Here is a 21,920-nt window from a genome sequence, read left to right on the forward strand (position 1 = left end):
GGACAGGAGGCAGTGCTGACGCCCTCCTCCCTTGGAAGTTCTGCTAGAGGAAGGTAGCTTTCAGCTCGAACTAAGGTTCTGTAGGAGCAGGCTGGCAATGGCTGTACAGGAGAGCTGCTGAATCACTCATCTCCCTCAAGTATGGCCCCTCACCCTGGCTGGCTGGCTCTGCCCACACTGTGGGATGAGCCAGCCACACTAGCTCCCCTGGAGCAGTGGGGATTGTGGTCAGCTTGTGCCATTGAACCCCTGACTCCTGGTGCACACTCAGGTGCAAGTGAACTGAAACCTGGGTTCTGTGGCAGGTGCTGGCAGAACCCATGGAATGAATCTAGCATAATCACTTGGAGTAAGTACCAGACACTGCAAACTCAGAGACAAGAGTCCCTGTTGGCCAAATCTTGAAGTCCTGCTGTGGTAAGACCTTTGAGAGGAGGCATGGGACAGCAAAACACTGCAAACTCATTCGGACAGAATTTCATTCAAATTCTTCCATTGGAGGCTGGCAGAAGTAGTAGGTCCAGCCCCTAAACTTTGTGGAACCTCTAAAATGCACATGGATCTTGAGGATCTACAGGAGATTAGGACCATCCACATCAGCTCTGTGGTCTCTTGCAGCTCTCTTCTGCTGCCTGGCAGCACCTCTCCAAGAGCCTCAGTGCCAGAGTGTCTTCCCATTGGCTGCCCGCAGAACTTCCCCCCACCCCCAACGAGGGCTTTCATTACATGCAGGGGGCTGCAGGAAAGCTAATACAGCTTAGGACTGCATTATTTTCTAGTCAGAGTTCTCATTGCCGGTCTCTGCTACTGGCCCTCCTTACCACCCCTGACCTGAAGAGGATTCTACCATCCGGGCAGAAGGGGATGTTGCTGCAGAGTCAGATGATTCACTGCTTTATGTGCCCAGAAGGTTTCAGGTCCATGCACAAAGGGAGAATGATTGTTCAGCCTCCATTCAGATTTCACTCAGACCTTACTGAGATGAGGATCTCAGAGAGAGAGGCCTGAGTAAAGGCAGACTGAAAACTGAGTAATTGCATTTGGCCGATTATCTATAAAAATCTACATTTTTTTGCAGGTCTGGCTCTTAATAGAACACCACGATGATCTTGCTTCAAATATTAAAATACTAAAAATGCGGCTCAAATCCTTCTAAATTCCGAGAGCATAGCTGCCTGGGTAAAGGAGTATTTATAATTTTTTTTAAAAATCAGGTATTGATACTTGCTTTTATTTATAACAATTTTCCAGATATGGAGTTGTCCAGATGACTCTGCCAAAACTATGTGTAATTGCCAGCTTGCATTTTTGCAAGCACATCTGGAAACCTGAAAAAGGCTTTTAATAATTTAAATCATGCAGATTACTTATTCAGCCCTCAGAAACAGCTCATTTTGATCGAGGCCATATCTCTATTTCAGCTACTTCAACTGCTGCCATCTTTCTTCAGGCGAGAGAAAGGCTTTATTAAATGTGCTGAAAACCTGCGGTGCCACTGAAGAATTATTTTTTATTTTTCCGTGAGAGATATTTTTATATTTGAGCATTTCACCATGGATCAATGCTGTCTTTAGCTCTCAGAAATGCTTTTTGCCTCTCCTTTTATAAAAGCACTTTTACTCCAAAAGCTTTTGCTTATGCAAATATATCAGGTTTTTTCTAACGGCAAAAGCTTATATTATCCCAGAGGTCAGGAATTCAACTGTGGTTCAGTTATGATGTGACAGATGAGTAAGCAATATATACATTTTAATTCTTTGACAACCTTAATGAGGTTGCTGTCATATTTTACTGACAAACCCCCTTACAGGACAGGACTATCGGAACATCCCAAATCATCTATATTCCATAATAACATTGATAGTATTAAATACTTCTTATTTTCAGAGTTTTACAAATATTAGCTAATGAATTCTCACATCACCCATGCAAAATAAGTTTTATTATCCCCATTTTACAGATTGGGCAAACTGAGATACAAAAAAAGGCTAAAACCAAAATTTTTTAGAAGGGTCCACTCATTTTTTGTATGACCAACTTGAAGCACCTCGGGGCCTGAGTTTCAGAGGTGGTGAGCAGAGATGGTTGGAAAATCAGGTTTTCTTCATAGAAAATTTTGACTTTTAGTCCAAAAAACCAAATCTGAAAAGGGTTTTGAAAAGCTGAATTTTTGCATGGAAAGCAGACAGTTTGGAAAATAATTTCAACAGGAGATTTTTAACCAGCCCTAGTGATGAACACTTGCAGATCCCATTAACTTAACCAGGAGTTATGGGTGCTCAGCTCTCCTGGGAATTGCGTCCTGCATGATTCATGTTGGGAACCCAAAAGCTGAGATGCCTAAAATTAGTGGACAGCTGCAAAAATAGCCTAAGTGATGTGTCCAAGGTCACACTGGAAATTAGGTCAGTAGCAAAGCTGCAGTTGGAATCCAGGAGTTGCTGGCTTCCATCCCAATGATCAGTTCACTGGACCATACTGTTGCTGTTATACAAAATAATGATAATATAACGCCGAGGTGCTTTCAAGCTGCACCAAAAATGCATAGCACTTTCACTGCCCTGAAAAGCTATCATTCACTTTGAAATGTATCAAAATTACAGGCCTAGCTCCTTCTAAATATATAGGAACACCTATCCGAGAACCTGTAGTTTGTCGGTAGACTAGTGTTCATACCACATCAAAAAACAAGAACAGAAATATAATTCCCTGCTGTAATAAATGAAAAAAGAGAAAGTAAATAATGGATCTAATCCTGTCTTCCTTGAACCCCCAAAACTCCTGAGGTCAAATATAGAACTAGCAGGGGGAGCAGCTTCAAGCACTGTTGAGCCAGTCCTGTCCAGGAATCTCCCACCCACCCAGATTCTCCCTCTCGACCATCTTCTTCTCCCTTCCTGTGGCAACACACTCTAGCTGCCTGGGAAGGGGAGCTGCTACAAGCACTGGGAAGCCACTCTTGTCCCAGTGTCTTTCCCTGCCCCCCACCTCCCAGCATTTTTCAAACTTGGATGATTTTTTTTTAAAATTAATTTTGGCCACCTGCCCTTCCCCAATGGCTCTCACCATACTCTTTGTCTGCATCATAGCATCTGTCCTCCTCTTCCTCCATCCTTCCTTCTCCCATTGGCTCCATTTCCCCATCCCCATCCTCACCTCTCTACAGCTCCTGCCATCTCTTCCAGTTCCTCTGTCCCTCTCCGTCCCGATTTCCTCGCTGCTCTTGCCAGCCCCAATCCTGATCCTACATCTGAATCCTCCTCCTTCTCCCTGGCCCTCCCTCCCGCCACCGCCTACACCTGTCCCCACCAGTATCTCTAGGTCCACAATTTCTAATGTCATGCCCATCCCTGACCTTCCTTCCTCTACTTCTCCTGCTGTCTCTGGAATGCTCACTCCCATCTAAAAATATTTCAGTCAGCTACAACCTCTTCATCTCTCTCTCCCTACATCTCTTGGCTCCCATAGAGACTTTGATTCCTTTGTCCAACACTGCTTCGGCAGCTGTGCTCTCTTATGGAGGCCTCTCCTCTCACACTTCCCAGTCCATGGTGGAGGTGTTGGGCTTCTTCTCTCCCATTCCTGATGGTTCCAACCCTTCTTTGTCCTCCTTTCCACTCTTTCAAAAACCACTCTTCTCCCCAAACCCGTCCATACTGCTATAATCTACCATCCACCCAACTCCTTCCCATCAGCCTTCCTCTCTGAATTTGACTCCTGGCTCTATCTCTTCCTCTTCTCACAATCTCCCCCACTCACCCCTGGTGATTTCAACTTCCATGTTAATAGCCCATCTGACCTGTTAACTGCTTCTTCCTCTTCATCTTTCATCGCCCTCACCTTTTCATTAAACCTGCAGCTCTGGTGCAACTCACCCACTCACCATAAGGCCACTTGGCTTGGTCTTCGCCAAGCACTACTCTCTCTCATCTCCCCAACCATCACCTGGTCCCTTTCAGCATCACCCATCAGCTCCGCTCCAGTCATTCTGCTACTGGCTCCCCCTTCTCTATTGCATCCAACTTCAGCTGTTTGACTTTACTTTCAAGGATCTTCACAGCATCTACCTTACCTATCACTGTTCATTCAGTATTGCAATGTTGAGTCATGTCTCCGGTTGGCCCATGATGCCAGTCTCCACTGCCCACTGGTTACATTTTCAAACAAGAACCTTTGTGCTTTCTCCCATGTTGCCCCTTGTGCCTGGGAGGAGCCTTTTTATCCACCCAATTTAAAACTCTCCTTTGCCAGGAGGCCTACAAAAAAATTTGACAATGCCTAGGCTGCTGGTGTGCTGAGACCACTGCCTAGTGTGATGACCCATATTAGCGCACTGTTTCCTTGTACTCCCCTGTGTATCTGTCTGTATCCAGGTATAGTCCTGTGTCTTATTAGAGTGTAAACTTTTTGAGGCAGGGATCCCCTAAACTTGATGGTACTACAAATAAATCATAGTAATAGGAACTCTGACAGAGTATAAATCCGAGACAGACAGATAAGACTGACAGGATTCCATGAAGGCTGTATGGGGCCCTGCAGACACAATCTGCAGATGTGCTGGGCACCTGCACCTACACCCGTAGCAACACTCAGCATCTTTGAACATCAGGCGTTACGGGTGAAATCCTGGTTCCTTTGAAATCCATGGGAGTTTTGCCAATAATTTCAATGAGGTCATATCAACTGACTTTTTAACACAACTGTGTCAAAAAGCAGTGATGCTGCACCTATGTCAATTATACTTCATTATAGTCTGTTAAAAAATAGTAACATCCCCTAGTAATAGCCTGTTTCTAGACACTCTAGGCTTGCTTACCGGGAGACACTTGAGAAAATTAATCAGAATTCAGTAAAGGTGTGAATTTAAAGTCGATCAATTAAACTGCCCTAAACTCTTGGCCGGTCACTCTCGTTCAGAACTGAAGTGGCCTTAATTTGGTTTAGCTTAATCCACTTCTTCTGTCAGTTGTCTGGACTCTGTAAAATTCCATCCTTGCTAACTCTGACAACACCCAGGGTGTCAGTGCCAATGTCTAATGCCTTACATGCGTTATTTTAGATCAGGAGGTTTGTTCCCATTGTAGTTAGTTTGACTGGGAAGTAATTGTCTCTTTTGAGCTTTAAAGTAATACATTATTGAGCAGTTAGTATTTGTCCTTAGATGGCATGGTTTAAGAGATGTTAATGTCACGCAAAGTGTCCCCGTTAGCCAAACCGATCTCGCAGGGAGGGAAGGTATTCGTGTAAAGGAAACGTCAAAAGGAGAAATCCAATTTCTTCAAGCTTTTGAACCTTTAAATAAAATGTCTTAGTAATAATTATTGTATCAGCATATATTTAATTGCTTCCTAAAGCATTTTATCAATTCTCGACCACACTGCTGTGCCTGACCATGATTGTGTTTATCAGTTAGTCTTTCAGTTCTGTGACTCATTATGGGCCAGCTACGCTTTTGTGATGCTCTCTTCTTCCTGACAAATTCACTTGCTTTTATGAGTGGAGATGACTTATGTGGTGAGAGCTTTTAACGAGAGATATTCAAAATAGGTGAAATTCACCCCAGCACGAAAGAACTAAGCAAAGATCACATTGCCGTTTACACCCTGTGACGTGCCTCTTGGGAGGAACAAAGACAGATCAGCTGGGCAGTGAGGTCTTGGTTTCACCTCACCCGTAAATAAGAGTGGGCTGTTAGGAAAGGTCACTGGATCCCACTTATGCAAAGGTGTGGTGTGTGCCTATGAGCTGGAATACAAGAGTGACTGCAATATGGCAGCTGGAGAGGGTGGGGATGGATTCCATCTTTCAACCCTCAGGACGTTCCCTACACTGAAGTGCAAAAAGGGACGAATTTCACCCATTTTATTTAATCACACTTTTCATTTTTCTTAATAAAAGTAGAAACAATTCATTGAAATTCCAGAGAGAATTACTGACTCGGAAATGTTTTCTATGAAAACTTTCAAAAATTCCATTTGAAAAAGCTGCTTTGTGACCTAAGAATGCTTGTGGAGAAAGGCTTCAGATGGCATGGCTTAGCAAGGAATAAAGCAGGAAGCAGAGTGCAATTTCTGCTTCTCCCTGTGCTTCAGCCGCTCCCCACACACCTGTGCAGGATGGGGAAGAGCAGCTAGGTGGTGCCATTCCCCGCACCTCACTCACAGCCTCTGGCAATGCAAGTAGCCCTTACACCCACTCAGGCATCCAATTAGGGGAGCAGGAGGATTCACAATACAGCCCGAAAATATCACTTACAGATTAGACATTAGCAAGCTATAGGTAAGCTTGCCCCTCACCTTTCATTACAACTGTTTTTACTTGCTCATATGTCCTCCTTTTGGGCTCAAACCTTCCATGCTTGGTCTCAGCTAAACTGAATTATTTTGGAAAGTTTGAGCTAAGTCCATTTAGTTGTTTGTGTGTACACACACACATACACACTGAATACAAATCAACAGACTATCTTTGCACATAAATAAATTAACAAATGGCTGAACTTTTAAAGTCCTTCTGTGGCTGGTCCTCACTGAGGACTAGTTGATTGGAAAGCCTGAACATTTTTATTTATTTATTTTGAAATAACAAAGATCTTGCATCATCTCTCATCTTTACTGAGAAGCAAGTACAGAATTGGACCAAAAGTTGCAAGCAATTACATCTCAGTAAAACTTCGTTTTGTTAGGCTGGTCGTTATGTTATGTCCATAGTGCTACAGTTATATCAGAGTAGATAAACTGAAAACCTACGGAATTTTTTTTCTTTTTGGTGTTTACTTTCCATGTATATACTCATTGCATCAAAAGGAGCACTATCCTCTGCTGTAGGTGTCCTTTGACCGATGAAATTACAGTGAACCAAACAGACTGCTCTGGGTGCTGCACCTGGTAATTACCATAAACCATAACCCAGCAGCTAAGTATGTATTTCTGATCTTTATGATCTCCCACCAGAGTTCTCCCAGGCAAGGAAGCATGCCCTTAAGAGCAACAAACAAGAAATGTTTTGGCCTAAGTGGGAGCAAGTTTCAAAGCTGAGGAGCCCTTACAGAGAATGGCCTGTGAGGGAAGGAAAGGCACAATACTGCTGTCTCAGAAGTAGGGCGTGTGTGTATGTAAGAGAGCAGAAGTTTACCGAAATGTGCAAATGCACACACCACCGCATACCCCGAGAGTCAGTGCCATAGATATACATATTTGTACTCTTTATAAAACAAACCAAACCAAAAAGGCAAATCATCTCTCTCTCACACACATGCAAAAGAAGTTAGATGTAAAAGCAAATACATATATAGCTGCTGCTCAGGTGGTGCTGGGCTAAGCAGGGCAGGGCAGGGCAGGGCAGGACCAGGCGAAGATGGCAGTCCTCTCCAGCACTTTCAAGGATACAAGAGGACACAAAGCATCCACTCTTCAACTTTTCAACAGACAGCAGAGCATATTGCCACTGGCTGACTGGGAAAGCTGATGTTGCTTTGTGGGGAGATTAGCATTCACCAATAGCCAGAGAGCTAATGCCAGACTTATGCTCCTCGTAAATCCCTCAAAACAGGGTTTACTTGGGGCACAGGCCTTGTGCTGGCCTTCTGCATACGAATTAATGTCATCATGGGAACAGCAGGATTGGGATTGTGGCTGGCCATTGCACAAGGGATGAGGGTGTAGGTGAAATCTTCCTTGCCCTCTTCTCCCTCTTGCACACCTGTGCCAGGGCAGCCTCAATCCGTGTCCATTTTAAGGGCCTGACCCGCTAACACTCACTAATGTAGTGCTTTTTATTGTGAACAATCCTCTTTGACTATTCACATTAGCAAGCCCTGAAATTGCAAGGTTAAAATAAAGAGTCAGAAAAAACATAAGATTCTCATAACAACGTTAAAGTCCCATACAGCACATACATGCTGGTACTTGATAGTTGGGATTGTTAGGCTTTTAAATGCATGCTTTAATATACAGAACATGTAATATGACTGAGATAACATATTTTTCATTGCTATGAAAACCTGAGCTTGTGCATTATACTTTTCCGGACTATTTTTAATATATTTTCAAAGCCTAAACCTGCATTCCTCACTGAAGTAAAACCGTTGTAACTTCAGTAGGAGTTTTGCTTGAATACAGAATGTATGAGCTGATCTTGAATGTGTAGCTTTGACATTCATTTAAAATGAGAGAGGGAGTGAGGAGAGTGAGATTGCATGAAGCATGTGTCTTTATTCTATCAATGGTTCACTCCTTTCTTCTGTCATTATCTTTGCTCTCTGACTTAGATTTTAAATATAACAGTGCAACAAAATGGTGACACAACAATAGAAAGTCAACAATATTATTTCACACTCAGGATTTCTAGATATTACATTAAAGTGAAACTTGTTTTAAGCAACCAGTGAAGGGATCAACAAGATTTGGTTGCTTAACAAAAGTGGCCTCCTAACAAAGGTGGAGCAGAAGTTTACTCACTTCATTTGGGGATACTTAGGCACAACCTCTGGAGACAGAAGGTTGCCTACTATTTGTATAGGTTTTGACTTCAGTAGATTCAGACCCTCCCCTTTTTCCTCCCCCTTTAAAAAGAAGGCCCATTTAAGATGTTTCATGTCAGGCACCCAAAACCACTAGTGACTTTTGAAAATCTTGATCATTATTATTTCTGTTAATAGGTGTATCTCAATTGTATGCATTACATGGATAACCAGATATATTTAATTTCAAAAGGTTAAATATTGTTTTTACCATAAGACCATGTTTCCTGTTTAGATAATAAAGAAAGATCCAAGTTACTTACTGCATCACTTCTTTGGTCAACATCTTTTTACATACTGATACCATTTAGCTAAATAAGAAAAAAAAGAACTTTGCTATGTATCATGAGGCAATCTCTAACATAAACACATGCTTTCTCCATGTTAGCTAGCCAAAGACTCTCTGTGACCCAGAAGCTCCCTTTCTTTGGATATAAAGCACATGAGATACTTCCAAGTCATTCTAGGAAAATCGTTGTATATTATACAAGCTATTTGATTTGGGACTGGGATATGCATTGCACAGTGCCATATCGTCCCATCAATGGAGGGAAATTTATGACCCTTACTCATCAAATTGAGCCCACTGAACTCTTCTCACTGAAAGTCACTTCAATAATTAGTAGGAAAGGATTTTATACTGACTTGTAATAATGGAGAACAATATTTTAGGATTAACATCCTTCCTCTTCCTCTGAAAAGTCAATTAGAGGAATGCTGTAACATGCACTTAAATAGTGCTCAATGAATATAAATTAGAAGGAAGTTCACTATCTGGTATGTAAGATTGTATAACTATGTAATGGCTTGATAACCCAAAACTTTTAGTCAACATTTATAAAAAAACAAATGTTCTAGTCAAAATACACATTCTAATTCACCTCTGTGAAAGTCATCGAACTAGCTTCTTTACCCATCAGTAATAACATGCTGCTGCAGCAGTGGACTTGTATTAATAAAAGTAAACGTTCTTATGCATAAAAGGCAGAGCAAAGACAATGCAAGTGAACAAACACAACACACTTCAAAGGGGATCACCACACTGGTCTCCTATGCCGTCCAGGTCTAAAGATTGATTGAAAGCTGTTTTATAAGAATATTTTGTAGTTGTACAAAATGTTGCTTTCATTTACTAGCTAGATGTTGTTATCCATTTAACGTGTTTTTAAACTAAGACTTCACAAATCAGATGTCTCCTGGGCAACAGAACAATAATTATGGTCTCCTTTATTTTGGGGAAAAAAGTTACTTTTATTTTAACTTTTTCCTTTCTGGTTCACCTACTTCTTGGATGAAGCCCCATGGCACAGAGACCAGATCCTGTTAGCCAGGAAATGGGAAATGACAGCTCCGAAACTAGCAATACCTGCAGGGAACCTACTGCCTGCTATCTTCTTCTTCAGGAAGGGAATCCAGATGGCTGGGGCCTGTTGCTGCAGCAAGTGAATCCACTATTTGGATGGGAGTAGGCAGAAGGGTGGAGGACTGGGTGGGATGGTCCTAAAAGAGCACAGGAACTGGAGCAGAGAGAAACTAAGGAAATGAAACAACGCAGTTGGAAATGGGGGGGATAGGGAGGCTGCCTAGGGGTCAGAGGGGCAATTAAGGGGGAGGAAGGGAGTGGGGCTGGAGACACTTTGATTGAAGGGGCCTGTTCCTGCTGATTTCCTCCGATACTTCGTCAGTAAGATTAAAATGAAAACGGCTAACTTTAAGTTAAATGTGTGAGAATAAAAGGTACATGCAGCTGTACAGTAGGATGATATTGTTATACCAGAAGAGACCATTAACTCTTCTAGTCTACTATCATAGCTCTGGCAGTGGCCTAAACCCTGAATTTTAGAGGAAAGCAAAAAGCCCCCACAAGGAACCCTGACAACTGTGCAGTAATATGGAGAGAATCTTCTTGGCCCAATCAATTTATATCCTGAAGCATGAGGTTGATACATTAACCAGGATCAAAATGACAAGCATTACAATACCTGCACATGCTATTTTAATTCATGTAAGCATATAATCCTCATAGAAATCTTATTTAAGATATATGCCTCAATAACATCATGTGCCAGTGAGTTCCACAGAGCAATTATATGTTGCATAAAACATAACTTAATGTGTTGTCTTTTAATTTCATTGAATGTCCCCTTGTTCCTTTATAATGGGACAGAATAAAAGGAAGTAGCTCTGACATAGGACTTCTTATAATGTAATTTTGAAAATAGTTCTGGCTTCTTGTCAAGTAATAACACAACTGTGTATGTTTTGTTAAAGTCCAAAGAATTGTATCAAACTGTATAACAAAGGATATTAATGTCAAAAAGAAATATATTTAGCAAAAAAATTGCTTTCAGACTTGTTTGTTGTTTATTATTTTAATTAACATCTTTACTGTTTGCAAAATTTCCAGGGAAATAATTTTAAATAGTTTTTTTTCCCACTGCAGAGTAAATACAGCCTTCTTAGTACTCCAGAATCAGAGCATTCTCGAAATGTTCGGGTCTGCTTCTGCTACCAAATTATGTTAATGCGCAAATACTAACTGACTTTCTTAGGATCCACGCCCAGGCCTGAATCTGCAGTTTTTGAAAGTATCTTACTTGACAACTATCTGGCTAATCTTCAGAACCTATTATATGTACTACTATAACTTTATTTACAGTTTTATGTGTATGTACATCTTTATTACAATATGTAATATCAATTTTCCTTGTAAAGGTTACTATTTTATAGAAATCAGACTAAAGTTATTGCCAATCAACTGTTTAGTAAACTTAAGTGGGACAACTTCCAGAATTTTTCTCAACATATAATTTACTTTTTATTCCATTTTGCTATTTTAGACAAATTTTTAGCCATATTAATTTCAAAGCCTTTTTCAGTGTAATAAAAAAGCCTTTTTGCTAGAATTTTCTTGGTCCCATTTCAAATTATGATCTGCAATATTCCTGGTCCAATGACAAATCATTAGTGTAGTGATTTTTCTGTTTCAAATCTGTATATTAAACTATGTCTCTCAACCAATCAACCTTGGTATAAAGTGTAAGTGAGGTCAAATAAACAGATTGCTCACTAAAAATCTGTGATCAAGTTGTCTGATCATATATAGACACAACTCTCTGAATTGCTACATACACACTGTATAATGTTACCATACAAACTTAAGCATTTCAGTTACTGACTGCTGCTTGTGTATATTTGGATTACCCGGCTGGTCATAAAACTACAATGACAGAGTACACCAATATTTAATTAAAACCACTAGTCTTTTCTTTCAAACCTTAAGAAAACCAACATTCTTTATGTCTGACAGACTCATGATGTTGTGCTTCAAATGTATACACTTACCAAAATTAAACTGTGAAGTTTATGTCTAATACTGTGTTGTACCTTTAAATATAACTGACATCTTAGAATAGATAAGAGGGATAATTATGATAAACTACACAACAGTGCTATTGTAGATAATATCATTTATCAATCCTGTGTTCCCCATCATTCATGCATTTACAGTTTGCGAATACAGTGACTGCAAAGAATAATAATCCATAATGGCTACATTCTCAAATCTCATGCTAGCTCACTTGACAAAATAAAAAAGGTTAACTGTATAAAACTGGAAAAAATGTAAAATTTTATTCCAAGAAAATTAACAGGCTACACAGGTAAATTTTGGCAAATGCAACTTTATATTGAAATCCACACATCTGTACCTTAAAGAAGGAAAGACTCACAGACTCTAATGTATTTCTAAAATACTAGAAATCATATTATATGCTTCCACAAGTTAAAACTTAAAGAATTTAAAACAACCAATACACCAAAATGTGCAGAAAGTATAAACAAGACTGTGCCTTCAGTAGAATAAATGCTTCAAAAATTGTGCAAGATATCATACCAAGGCTGCGGTCTCCCTATGACAGCTGTCTTAAAATATAAACATACATCAACTGCCTGTGTTTCTCAGAGCAAACTAGAATGGGCAGCACACCTAGAAAAAATATCATATCATCCCAGTGATGTGCGTACCGATTTTGGGAACCATAGCAGTAAAAAAGAAAGAGAGGATTATGTGATCGTTCATGCACTCCCAAATGACTGACCAGAGTTACTGATTCAATTTTCCTTGCTTATTTGCTTCATTGCTAAACAAAATGGAAGATACTAGATAACCCTTTAAGGCAACATGTGTTTATTCTGTATAATTATGACCATTCAATTATGACTGGGTATTACCTAGGCTAACGTTGCCTAACAGACTGATACCTAGCTTTTTAAAAAACATAAATAAGATGCCAATAAACTTTATACCAAATCAGCAAAAACCACAGAATACAGTTGAATGCTAGTAATTTCACTGTTAAGGAAATGGTACTTAGAAAGAGTAATATATTTGGAAAAAAAGAGTAAAGTCTAATTTGAACAAAAATACTGCTTTGGAATGCTCCCCAAAACTCACTCACAAGGCAAACAGATTTGTCAGTGTGATAATCCAATAATGCATGGCACATCTTTAATTAGTTACGGTACTTACGAGTCCCCAATTTTCAGTCTTTGCAAAACAATAATTGTATGAAATGTTTTAAACGTCTTCAGATGTCTAAAATTAGTTTTATCAACACATTAACCTCATATCAACTTAACTTATTAAGATGTCCAATGCTAATCGTTTTGATGGTCTTATTTTATGTAGTGATATACACAGCATTTAGCACTGATACTTAGCATCTGCAATCCTTATCTAGATTTCAACCACATAAAGGAATTCAGGGCAGTGGTTCAGTCCTTTGTTCTTAATTACAAACCTTCACCAGTGGTCAGCAGGAACACTTTTGGGTTTCAAATAGGATTATAGGTGAGCTATTGCAAAGACTGCAGAATGTTGCCCAAATCCTTATAGCTGCTGACTTCCCATTCTTGGTTTTCTTCTCAAGACATGGCTACAGGCCACAATTGCTTAGCAGATAAAGGGTAGTGTTTCACAAGGCTAAAGATTTACAGATGCTCCCTCATATAACACAGTAAGGTTCCCTTGGTAACCTGGATTTTCTGCAGTAAAGAAGGGTTGTACTGAAACAGCGCCTCAGCTCCCTGTTGGAGAAAATGCAGACAAAAGGATTGATTCCAGCCTGGGCAAAACTCATCCAGACAGCGGCTGTTAGAAATCCCCCTGGTACGACAGGCCCTCTTGCAAAAACTCTCCAGTAACAGGCTACCAAATAGGGACCCCACAAGGTCAGAAAGAGGAATGTCATAATGTAAAACATTCTGCTGATTCGCTTTTCCATTTTGAACTCATCTAAGACCAGTAGCCTTCTCCTGCCGGTGGTATTTGCATTTTGCCTGATTCCCAGCAAGGTTGGTGGTGTGGGACCCCTTCCAAATCCAGCCAGCCAATTAGCTGCTGCTTGACCACTGGCTCCAGGGCCATGAAAAGTCCAGTTCTGGCTCACCGCAGCAACGAACTGGACTGGCTTCATTTTCCTGCGATCATGAACGAAAAATATCAGCTTGAGGTAGACAAGCTGTGTGGCTAGGAGTATAAGGGCAAGAAGAAGCATAAATCCCAAAGAATCATTGGCCCTGAAAGAACGATGCTGAAATGTGCATTGGTCTTCCTCCCTAATGAATGAGTAGGTGCCCACGTCTAAAACTGGGGGGAAAGCCATAGCTACAGAAAGGGTCCACACCATACAGATAACTGCCAAACAAGTCCAGAAGGTCAGCCTTTTTGTATAAAACCGGTGGTGGGCAATAGCTAAGTACCTGGTGACACTTATGCAGAACAGCATGAAAGCAGTGTGGAAGCAGGACAAAACCCCCAAAAAGGCAATCACTTTGCAAGTAAGAGTCCCATACGTCCAAGTAGAGCCATTTTTTACAGAGGTGAAAACAAACGGGAAACAAATAGCAGATCTGAGGATGTCTGAGCAGCAAAGATCCAACAGGAAGTAGTAAGGAGCTCTATGCAAGGTCTTATCTTTGACTAGCAAAATGGAGATCAGAAGGTTACCCACCACACTGACTCCTATTATGAAACCCAGTGAAGTCAGTTTCAGAAAGGCTGTTAAAGGAGAGAGATTTTGTAAAATGTTGTCAGCTGCATGGCTGTAGTTCGCCATAGATGGATGGATGATATGGATATTGCCTCAGTCAAGTCTTATGATCTATATATAAGAACAAGGGAAAAATAGATCCATACATCTTACTGCAAATGTAATCCACAAACAGAACAGATCTTGTGTCTAGTCATACAGTACATCCTCTTTTCTTCTTTCTGACTTGTCATGCCATCAAAATATCTGAAAAAAAAAAGTGAGCTATCAGTTCTTAAGTTAACAAGTAATGATGTCAGAAAGTGCTAACAAAGATGTTAATTTATGGGGACCCAAATCAAGTTGTAAATCTGTGCACTATTTGTTTTTATATACCATGAGGCATTTTTTATATGACCTGCATACTTATTGTATAACATTTTGACTTGTTTGTAATATCATAGATTTGGCTTGTTTATAGCCCCTGAACTGATCAAACATATCATATTTGGTATACACTTTATATTTGGTAGAATATACAATTTTATAGGTCATGCCTCAAAGGCTTTATGAATAAAATGATCCCCAGTTCATAACTCCAGGAAATAATCATTGGCATCTTAAAAAAAAATCCTAAAAGGCCACTTATATTTGCACATTACCTACATTTATTTTACATCTACATATTTGTCAATGTTTTAGAGGCAGCTGCTGTGTTGATATGGATCATACCCAAAGAAACCCTGCAGAATTTATGCTTTTTAACCCAAGTCACCAAAGCACATTAATCACAGTGTTAGCTCATGCACATTGTAAAAGAAAATGGTATTCACTGTTTTTTCCCCTGTAAACCATGATTTTGTCATTTAGGTTTGAAATAAACACAGATGCTAGACAGACAACAGCACTGTGCTTTAAAGGTTCCCCCCCCCCCCGTCCTTCTTCTGCCTCCCCCCCTTTATTATTACAAATCTTTAAACCCCCAACATTATCTTTAAAGCCCCAACATTATTATTAAACCCTGGTAAATGTAAACATTGAAGGGGAGGGGGGAAGGAGAGAAAGGAAACACACCCAAGAAATAATTCCCTTCCATTGAAAGGGCTGTCTCTGGCTGTGCTTAAATAAAGGTATAATGAACAGATCTTCCTTTAGTTAATTAGGACTCCACGATTTACACCAATTCTCCGGCTGAATTGCAACTGAATACATTTCATGCAAAAGAAAAAAAAATACAATCAAAAATTGCCTGCTGCTTTTCCAAAGCCCAGGGACAAGAGCCACTGCAAGTATGATCAGGCTCCTCCGTTATTCACATGAGGTGCTTCCTATGCCACCTCGGGTGTACAAAGGAGATTCACACTGAATTCCACCAGTATCCTTCCATTCTTACCATCCACAAAGCGCCTGATTACTGCTGTGTAAACAGAGGCTGATCGGATCGTGGCAACGTTTTAAACCCATGAAATCCTTCTCCCCCCAGTTTCCCCCTCCTTCCCCTCTCTGCCCGACACACAGCTAGATCGACATGCACACACCTACACAGCGAGGCCGGGGGAGCCTTGCTTCTGGGTTGCAAGGGCGCCTTGGGTGCTGCGGGTGCTCTGCAGCCCCGTTTGCCCTGCGCCCGCCCAGCCTGCCCGGCTCTGGGCCGCTCAGACGGAGCCCGGCTGAAGATGCATGGTCTGTGGGCACGTCCATGGTGCAGTTTAGTTTGAAAATAATAAAATAACAAGAATGACAAAATACCCGGGGGAGGCAGCTCACTCCCCCCTCCCCGCAAAGCCAGCAGCCGCGCCAGCACTGTGCCCCCCCAACGCCGCCCCTCCAGCCCCTCTCCTCCTACCTGTTGGTGCTGGAGAGCCACACACACTACAGCGTCGGCGGGCTATAAATTGCTTCGTGGGGTTGGTGGTTGGTTTTTTTTTTTTTTTTTTTTGCCTTGCTACCTGGACCGAGAACCTAGCCAGTGGCTCTGGCGGCGCATGCTCACTGCGCCTCCTTCAGCTCCCAGCCTCGTCCTCCCCTGTCGCAGCGGCACAGTGTCTGTCCCAGGAACGCCGCCGCCGCCGCCGCCGCCTGGCCGAGCCCAAGGCAGCTGCCCGTTGCCCTTGCCCTGTGCGGCTGCCCAGCCGGAGTTAGTGGGGAGCCGGGGCCAGCCAGCGCGGCGGGGGATTCGGCCGGCCAGCTCCGCGCCCATGCCTTCGCGCTGGCCCCTCCCCGCGCCGATCGGGGCCGGGAAGGCGCCTGCCTTTCCTGCCGGCTGCAGGCTGGTACATTGCAGCCCCTTAGGAGGCAGAGGTCTGTCGCTGGCTGCTGCTGCTGGGGATGAGGCCCAGGTCTCCGGCTCTCACACCGTACCCAGTTGGTTCGCTCTTTAGCAAGGGTCGAGGGGCCCCAAGCCAAGGGCAATCGCTGGAAGGGGTGCAGAGGGGTGATGGGGAAATACACCCCCCCCTCCTCACTGTAGGTCTGTTTGTCCTGCAGCAAGTTTTGAGGATTTCAATGAAAAACTTGCAGGACTGCCCCTGCCCCTTACAGTGACAACAGCACGGTTCATGGTAAGGCGACAGGCCACCATTTCCCCCGCCCCCAAATGTTTAGGAAGTGCAGTAACGCGTCCCCAGAGCATCCAAACAGCAGTGTGTGTGTCAGTGCCTATGGAAATATTAAACTGATGATAGAGCTATAAGGCTCCGCATATGGCGAGGGTCTGATGATGTCCCAGCCGGGAACCGCTGGAATGAAATGCAAGTGCTATGAGATGGCATTGCTGACCAAAAGGCTATTGCAATACGTTATTCCCATTCTCCCTGTGGGGTGTACAATTCACTCTACTTGTTGGATATCAATCGCAATATTTAAAACCAGAAAAACATGAGGATTTTGGATTAAACCTCATAGAGCATGTCCCTTTGCCCTCTGGCATATTTAATTTCATACAAGATTATCTGGGAGAAGCATAGGGAAAAAAAAACAACTACCAAAAATAATTTAGTTTATTTCAAGACTGTTATGGAACAGCTAATTGTTGGTGGGGAAATTTTGATCCTGCAAGTCTTCCGCATGATGAACTTCTATTCAAGTCAAAGGGAACCCTTTCTAGGATGGATTTGTAGGGTTGAGCTCATTATTTGTAGCTCAGGCCTTTCAGAATACAGTTATCTTGACATCATTAGTAGATTGCAGTCCTTTTTGTTAATCTGCTGTCAGAATTGTTTGGGATTTGTTTCACTTTTAAAGTGACCTTGAATTCAATGGCAAAATCCATTAACTTCAGTGGGAGTACTATCTGGCCCAAAGGGACTGCAGCGACTGAAAAGTGTGGTTATTTAAAGCAAAAACAAAACAAAAAAACCCACTCCTTAATGTGTATTATTCACTTCAGATGAAATTCATCTTTGTGAAGAGAGCCCGCACAAAGCTTATATACAACTTCGGTCCCATTTTGAGGACTTTGTTGCTCAATTTATGCATAGAACATGTGTGTGCACTGCACACGGGGTTAATTTTAACCTTCAATAATTGACTCTGTGGGTGATTAAAAACGTTATTAAAGTTACATCACTTCAAGGTGTACAATTGTTACTCCATAGTCACCTTAGCTAATTTTCTGTATTCAAATACATGTTCCCAAGCGTATTGTTAAACAATACTTTTTTCTTATACTTATGGTTAAAAAAACTTTAAAGACAAATAAATGCCTGCTATGATCTGGCAAATTGAATAGACTGATCAAATACACTGGAAGAATTCCCTGAATAGCTTGAAAATGATGTACTTTTGATAATAGCATATCAGCTGTATCTTCAACATTCTGATTAGGAAGCAGGTCGGCTGATGTATAACTCATTGTTGAATATAATTGTTATAATATGCGCACTGGTAGGATTTATTCATAGAACACAATTTGGTAATGTGTTCACACAGTAAGAAAATATATAAAAAAAAAGATGGTCTAATGCAGATTAACACTACTTATTGCACATGTGTAATTTCAGAATCCAAACACCAATGCTTGGAGGAATATGTTTTGTCACAGGGTGAGCTGACTTTTTAAGGGGTTGGGCTGCTTCCTCAGTAGAGGGACCAAAGTACCAGGATCATGTGACTAGGAACCTGGCTGGCTGGGAAGACTCTAAGAAGAGCAGATCTGGGAGTGAGTGGTCCATCAAAAAGTGGGAAGAAAGTCAGGAAAGGGCTAGGGAGGAGGCCTAGGCTGAGTAACTCTCCAGAGCTCTTAGATGGAAGGCCTGGGAGACAAGTCTACAAGGAGCAGGAACCAGCTAGGAGGAAAGCCTCAGCAGGGACCGAACTAAGAACCCAATGTCAAAGGTATGAGCCCGTTAGGAAGGGTGAGTGGAAGATACATTGTTTTGAGCTTATTGTTAATAAACCAGATTTCTGAAAAGAGGAGAGTTATTGGGAAAAAACCATCTGCGATGTGAAGTCTGCTTAAATGGGAAGAAGTGGAAACTGAGACAGTATCAGGGCCTGAAGACAGATCCTGCTAAAGATAAGGAGTACTTGTGGCACCTTAGAGACTAACCAATTTATTTGAGCATAAGCTTTCGTGAGCTACAGCTCACTTCATCGTATGCATCCGATGAAGTGAGCTGTAGCTCACGAAAGCTTATGCTCAAATAAATTGGTTAGTCTCTAAGGTGCCACAAGTACTCCTTTTCTTTTTGTGAATACAGACTAACACGGCTGTTACTCTGAAACTTGCTAAAGATGACAGGTGGAGCCAAAGGATCAAAACATGGGAGTTAAATCCTGGCCCTATTCAAATCAATAGCAAAACTCCCAGTTACTTCACTGGGATCAGGATTTCAGTTCAATGGCTATAAATTATCAATACACAAACAGCAGAATATTCATTCCACCATTCCCATGCTTATATGGATAACTGAGGTGTTGGCTAATGTTCCTGAAAACTGGATGTTTGCGATGTCTGTTTATTCTCCATAATGCAATTTGTAGAGCAATTTTGTGGGGTTTCTTCAGAATAGCACAGATGCTCCACAAGGGTAAAACCCAGCTCAGTGCAGAGGGCCAGCACAAGGTGTATCTACTGCTTATGTGGACTGTGAAAGGCTGTTATCAAAAGTATATCCTTTTCAAACCACTCATGGAATTCTTCCAAGAGAAATTTTATCTTTGCGCAGAAAGCCAGAATAAACTCGGTGTACCACTGAAGCCCCAGTTTAAAATGTAGAAATAATATTTAATCAGGCCTAATGTGATACATAGACCTGCATGGGCTCTCTGCACAGGGGTGAATTTCACCCCTATTGTATTTGATTGGTATTTGTAAGCTCTTAGCAGTGCCATGGTCTTGTGCTGTGCCTTGCTACAGGGATGAATTTCACTCCAACTGCCCCATACATCCCACACTGCTTGTACTATACTGTGTTTGCCATACTTCTTGCTTGTGTGTAGTAAAATTTACCAGTTCTGTCCTAAAACTATGCAAGCAGCAGAAGGCAGGGAAGATGTAAATCAAGGTGAATGCATGAGGTGTGTAAGGAAAACACCTGTGGTGTCGGTGTGTACGTGCATTGTCTTTACAATGAAAGACCTGTTTTGGAGCATGAGGGACTAATAGTGATGAACTTATCCAAATACAAATGACAGGTGGACAAGGCCCAAACGGTCAGACAGTGAGGTGGCCCCTAATGTGCAAGGGAGAGATTGCTGAAATATGAGGACACTTTTTAAACAGTGGGCTAAATTCTGGCATCAAATCTCTGTTTTCAGCCTTTGTGTATTATTGTAAGCTAAGCTGAAATGCCTAGGCAAGGCTCTGCTACAGTCTGACATACTTCAAAGAGAGTGTCTCTCTCCAGGCACATGTCTCACACATATCTGAAGTAGAAGCTTCAGGAAGGGATGCTGTTTTGCAAACATTTTACACGCAACACACAACTGGATCCTGTGCTATTTTCTAAAAATCTCTTACTGTACTCCACTTCAGGAGCATAAGTTATTCTTACCTATAGACTCCTTTACTTTCTTTACATGCATGTCCACTAGGGAAATTTATATACATGTTTATTGCAATTGCATAATATGAAGAGGTTTTTTTAAAATAAATATAGGATCAAATCCTCAAGAATATTTAAGGAGGTTCTTGAAAATGTTTCAGAACTGCCTTGGCAACTTTTTTTTTCATTGAGATAAAACATTTAAGGGAGAACTCTTTGTCGCTTACTTCCTGTTCAAACAGAGTAAGCCCTGATTTTAATTCACAGTGTACTCTTAGTTATGCATAAATGCAGAAAGGTCAGAGTATCACACATAGGACAAGGCTTGTTATTTTCCACAAAGTATTTATTTTCTTGTGTCCGTATACAACATAGACACTTCAAAATTCAACAGCCCACAATGTCTGTAACTCAGTTGTGATTTATTGAAAAGTTACTGAATTGTTAATGATTTCAAAGCCACATTGGAGTGATAATTCAAAATTCATGTCTTTAAAAGATACAGCCATCCAGATCTTCGCATTGGTGTAACTCCACTGAAGTCAGCAGAGCAATGGACATTTGTACCAGCTGAGGATCTGGCCTGAAGTGAATAATAACAACACTTAAAAAAAAGCCAAATTTTGAAACATTTCTGTAGTAGTGGCCACTTTGGATTCCTGATCAGTTAGATGTGTAAAGGTTTTTAAAATGATATAATATTTGTATTTGTGTTGCTAATAATTCAATGAGGTAGACTCCCACATCCATATTCAGGCACCTGCCTGATTCAAAAGTACTGAGCACTCAACAATTCATATGAAGCTCAATGGGAGCTGTTGGGTGCTCAGCACTTTTGAGGGAGATGCCTATATATTTAAACATAGATGTAGGAGCCTAACCGTAGGCTCCCATTTTGGCAAATCCTATTCCAACCTTTATCTTTAGGTAACATGGTCAATGCATAGTGATGGCTCAACATGCTGCAAAACAGTAGGATAGAGCTAGTTGGAAACTGGAAATTCCACTTCCATAAAAAGTCACATTTAAAACAAAAAATCATCCTAAATCAGGGCAAAATGTCAGAAATACAACTGCAGTGTGAGTTGTTGAGTGCGCTGTACTTTTTAAGATCTGGCAGATGCCTGCATATGGCTTTTGGAGCCTACCTCATTAAATTATTAGAAGATTAAGTTAAAAATATCACACCAGTGAAATTCACAAGAGACTTCCAAGCCCCGAACAGGGGAGCCATCATTTTGATGTTTCCCAACGTCCAACTGACATTTTTCAGCAAAACTGAAATTTCCCCAAGGAAAATCGATTTTTGCAAAAAAGGGCATTTTCTGTTGGGAAATCTTTCTGATGGAAAATTCCCAGCTTGCTCTGCAGTAGGATCTGCAC

General features: G+C 41.3%; 1 protein-coding gene across 4 annotated transcripts; it reads right to left on the reverse strand.

The window, feature by feature from the left end:
• Positions 1-12,179: 12,179 nt before the first annotated feature.
• On the reverse strand, positions 12,180-16,798 carry GPR85 (G protein-coupled receptor 85). 4 transcript variants are annotated; one of them, XM_084613486.1, is made up of 2 exons: positions 16,397-16,798; positions 12,180-14,817 (listed from the first exon to the last, which is right to left on the reverse strand). In XM_084613486.1, the coding sequence occupies exon 2, from the start codon at positions 14,635-14,637 to the stop codon at positions 13,525-13,527; it is 1,113 nt and encodes a 370-aa protein (XP_084469612.1). In that variant the 5' UTR covers positions 14,638-14,817; positions 16,397-16,798; the 3' UTR covers positions 12,180-13,524. The 4 variants fall into 4 exon arrangements, with proteins under 4 accessions (XP_084469612.1, XP_084469615.1, XP_084469613.1 ...); XM_084613489.1 differs by lacking the exon at positions 16,397-16,798 and adding an exon at positions 16,093-16,245; XM_084613487.1 differs by lacking the exon at positions 16,397-16,798 and adding an exon at positions 16,089-16,245.
• Between the last annotated feature and the right edge of the window lie 5,122 nt (positions 16,799-21,920).

Source organism: Lepidochelys olivacea, assembly GCF_965140295.1.
Source record: "Lepidochelys olivacea isolate rLepOli2 genome assembly, chromosome: 1".
Lineage (NCBI taxonomy): Eukaryota > Metazoa > Chordata > Testudines > Cheloniidae > Lepidochelys > Lepidochelys olivacea.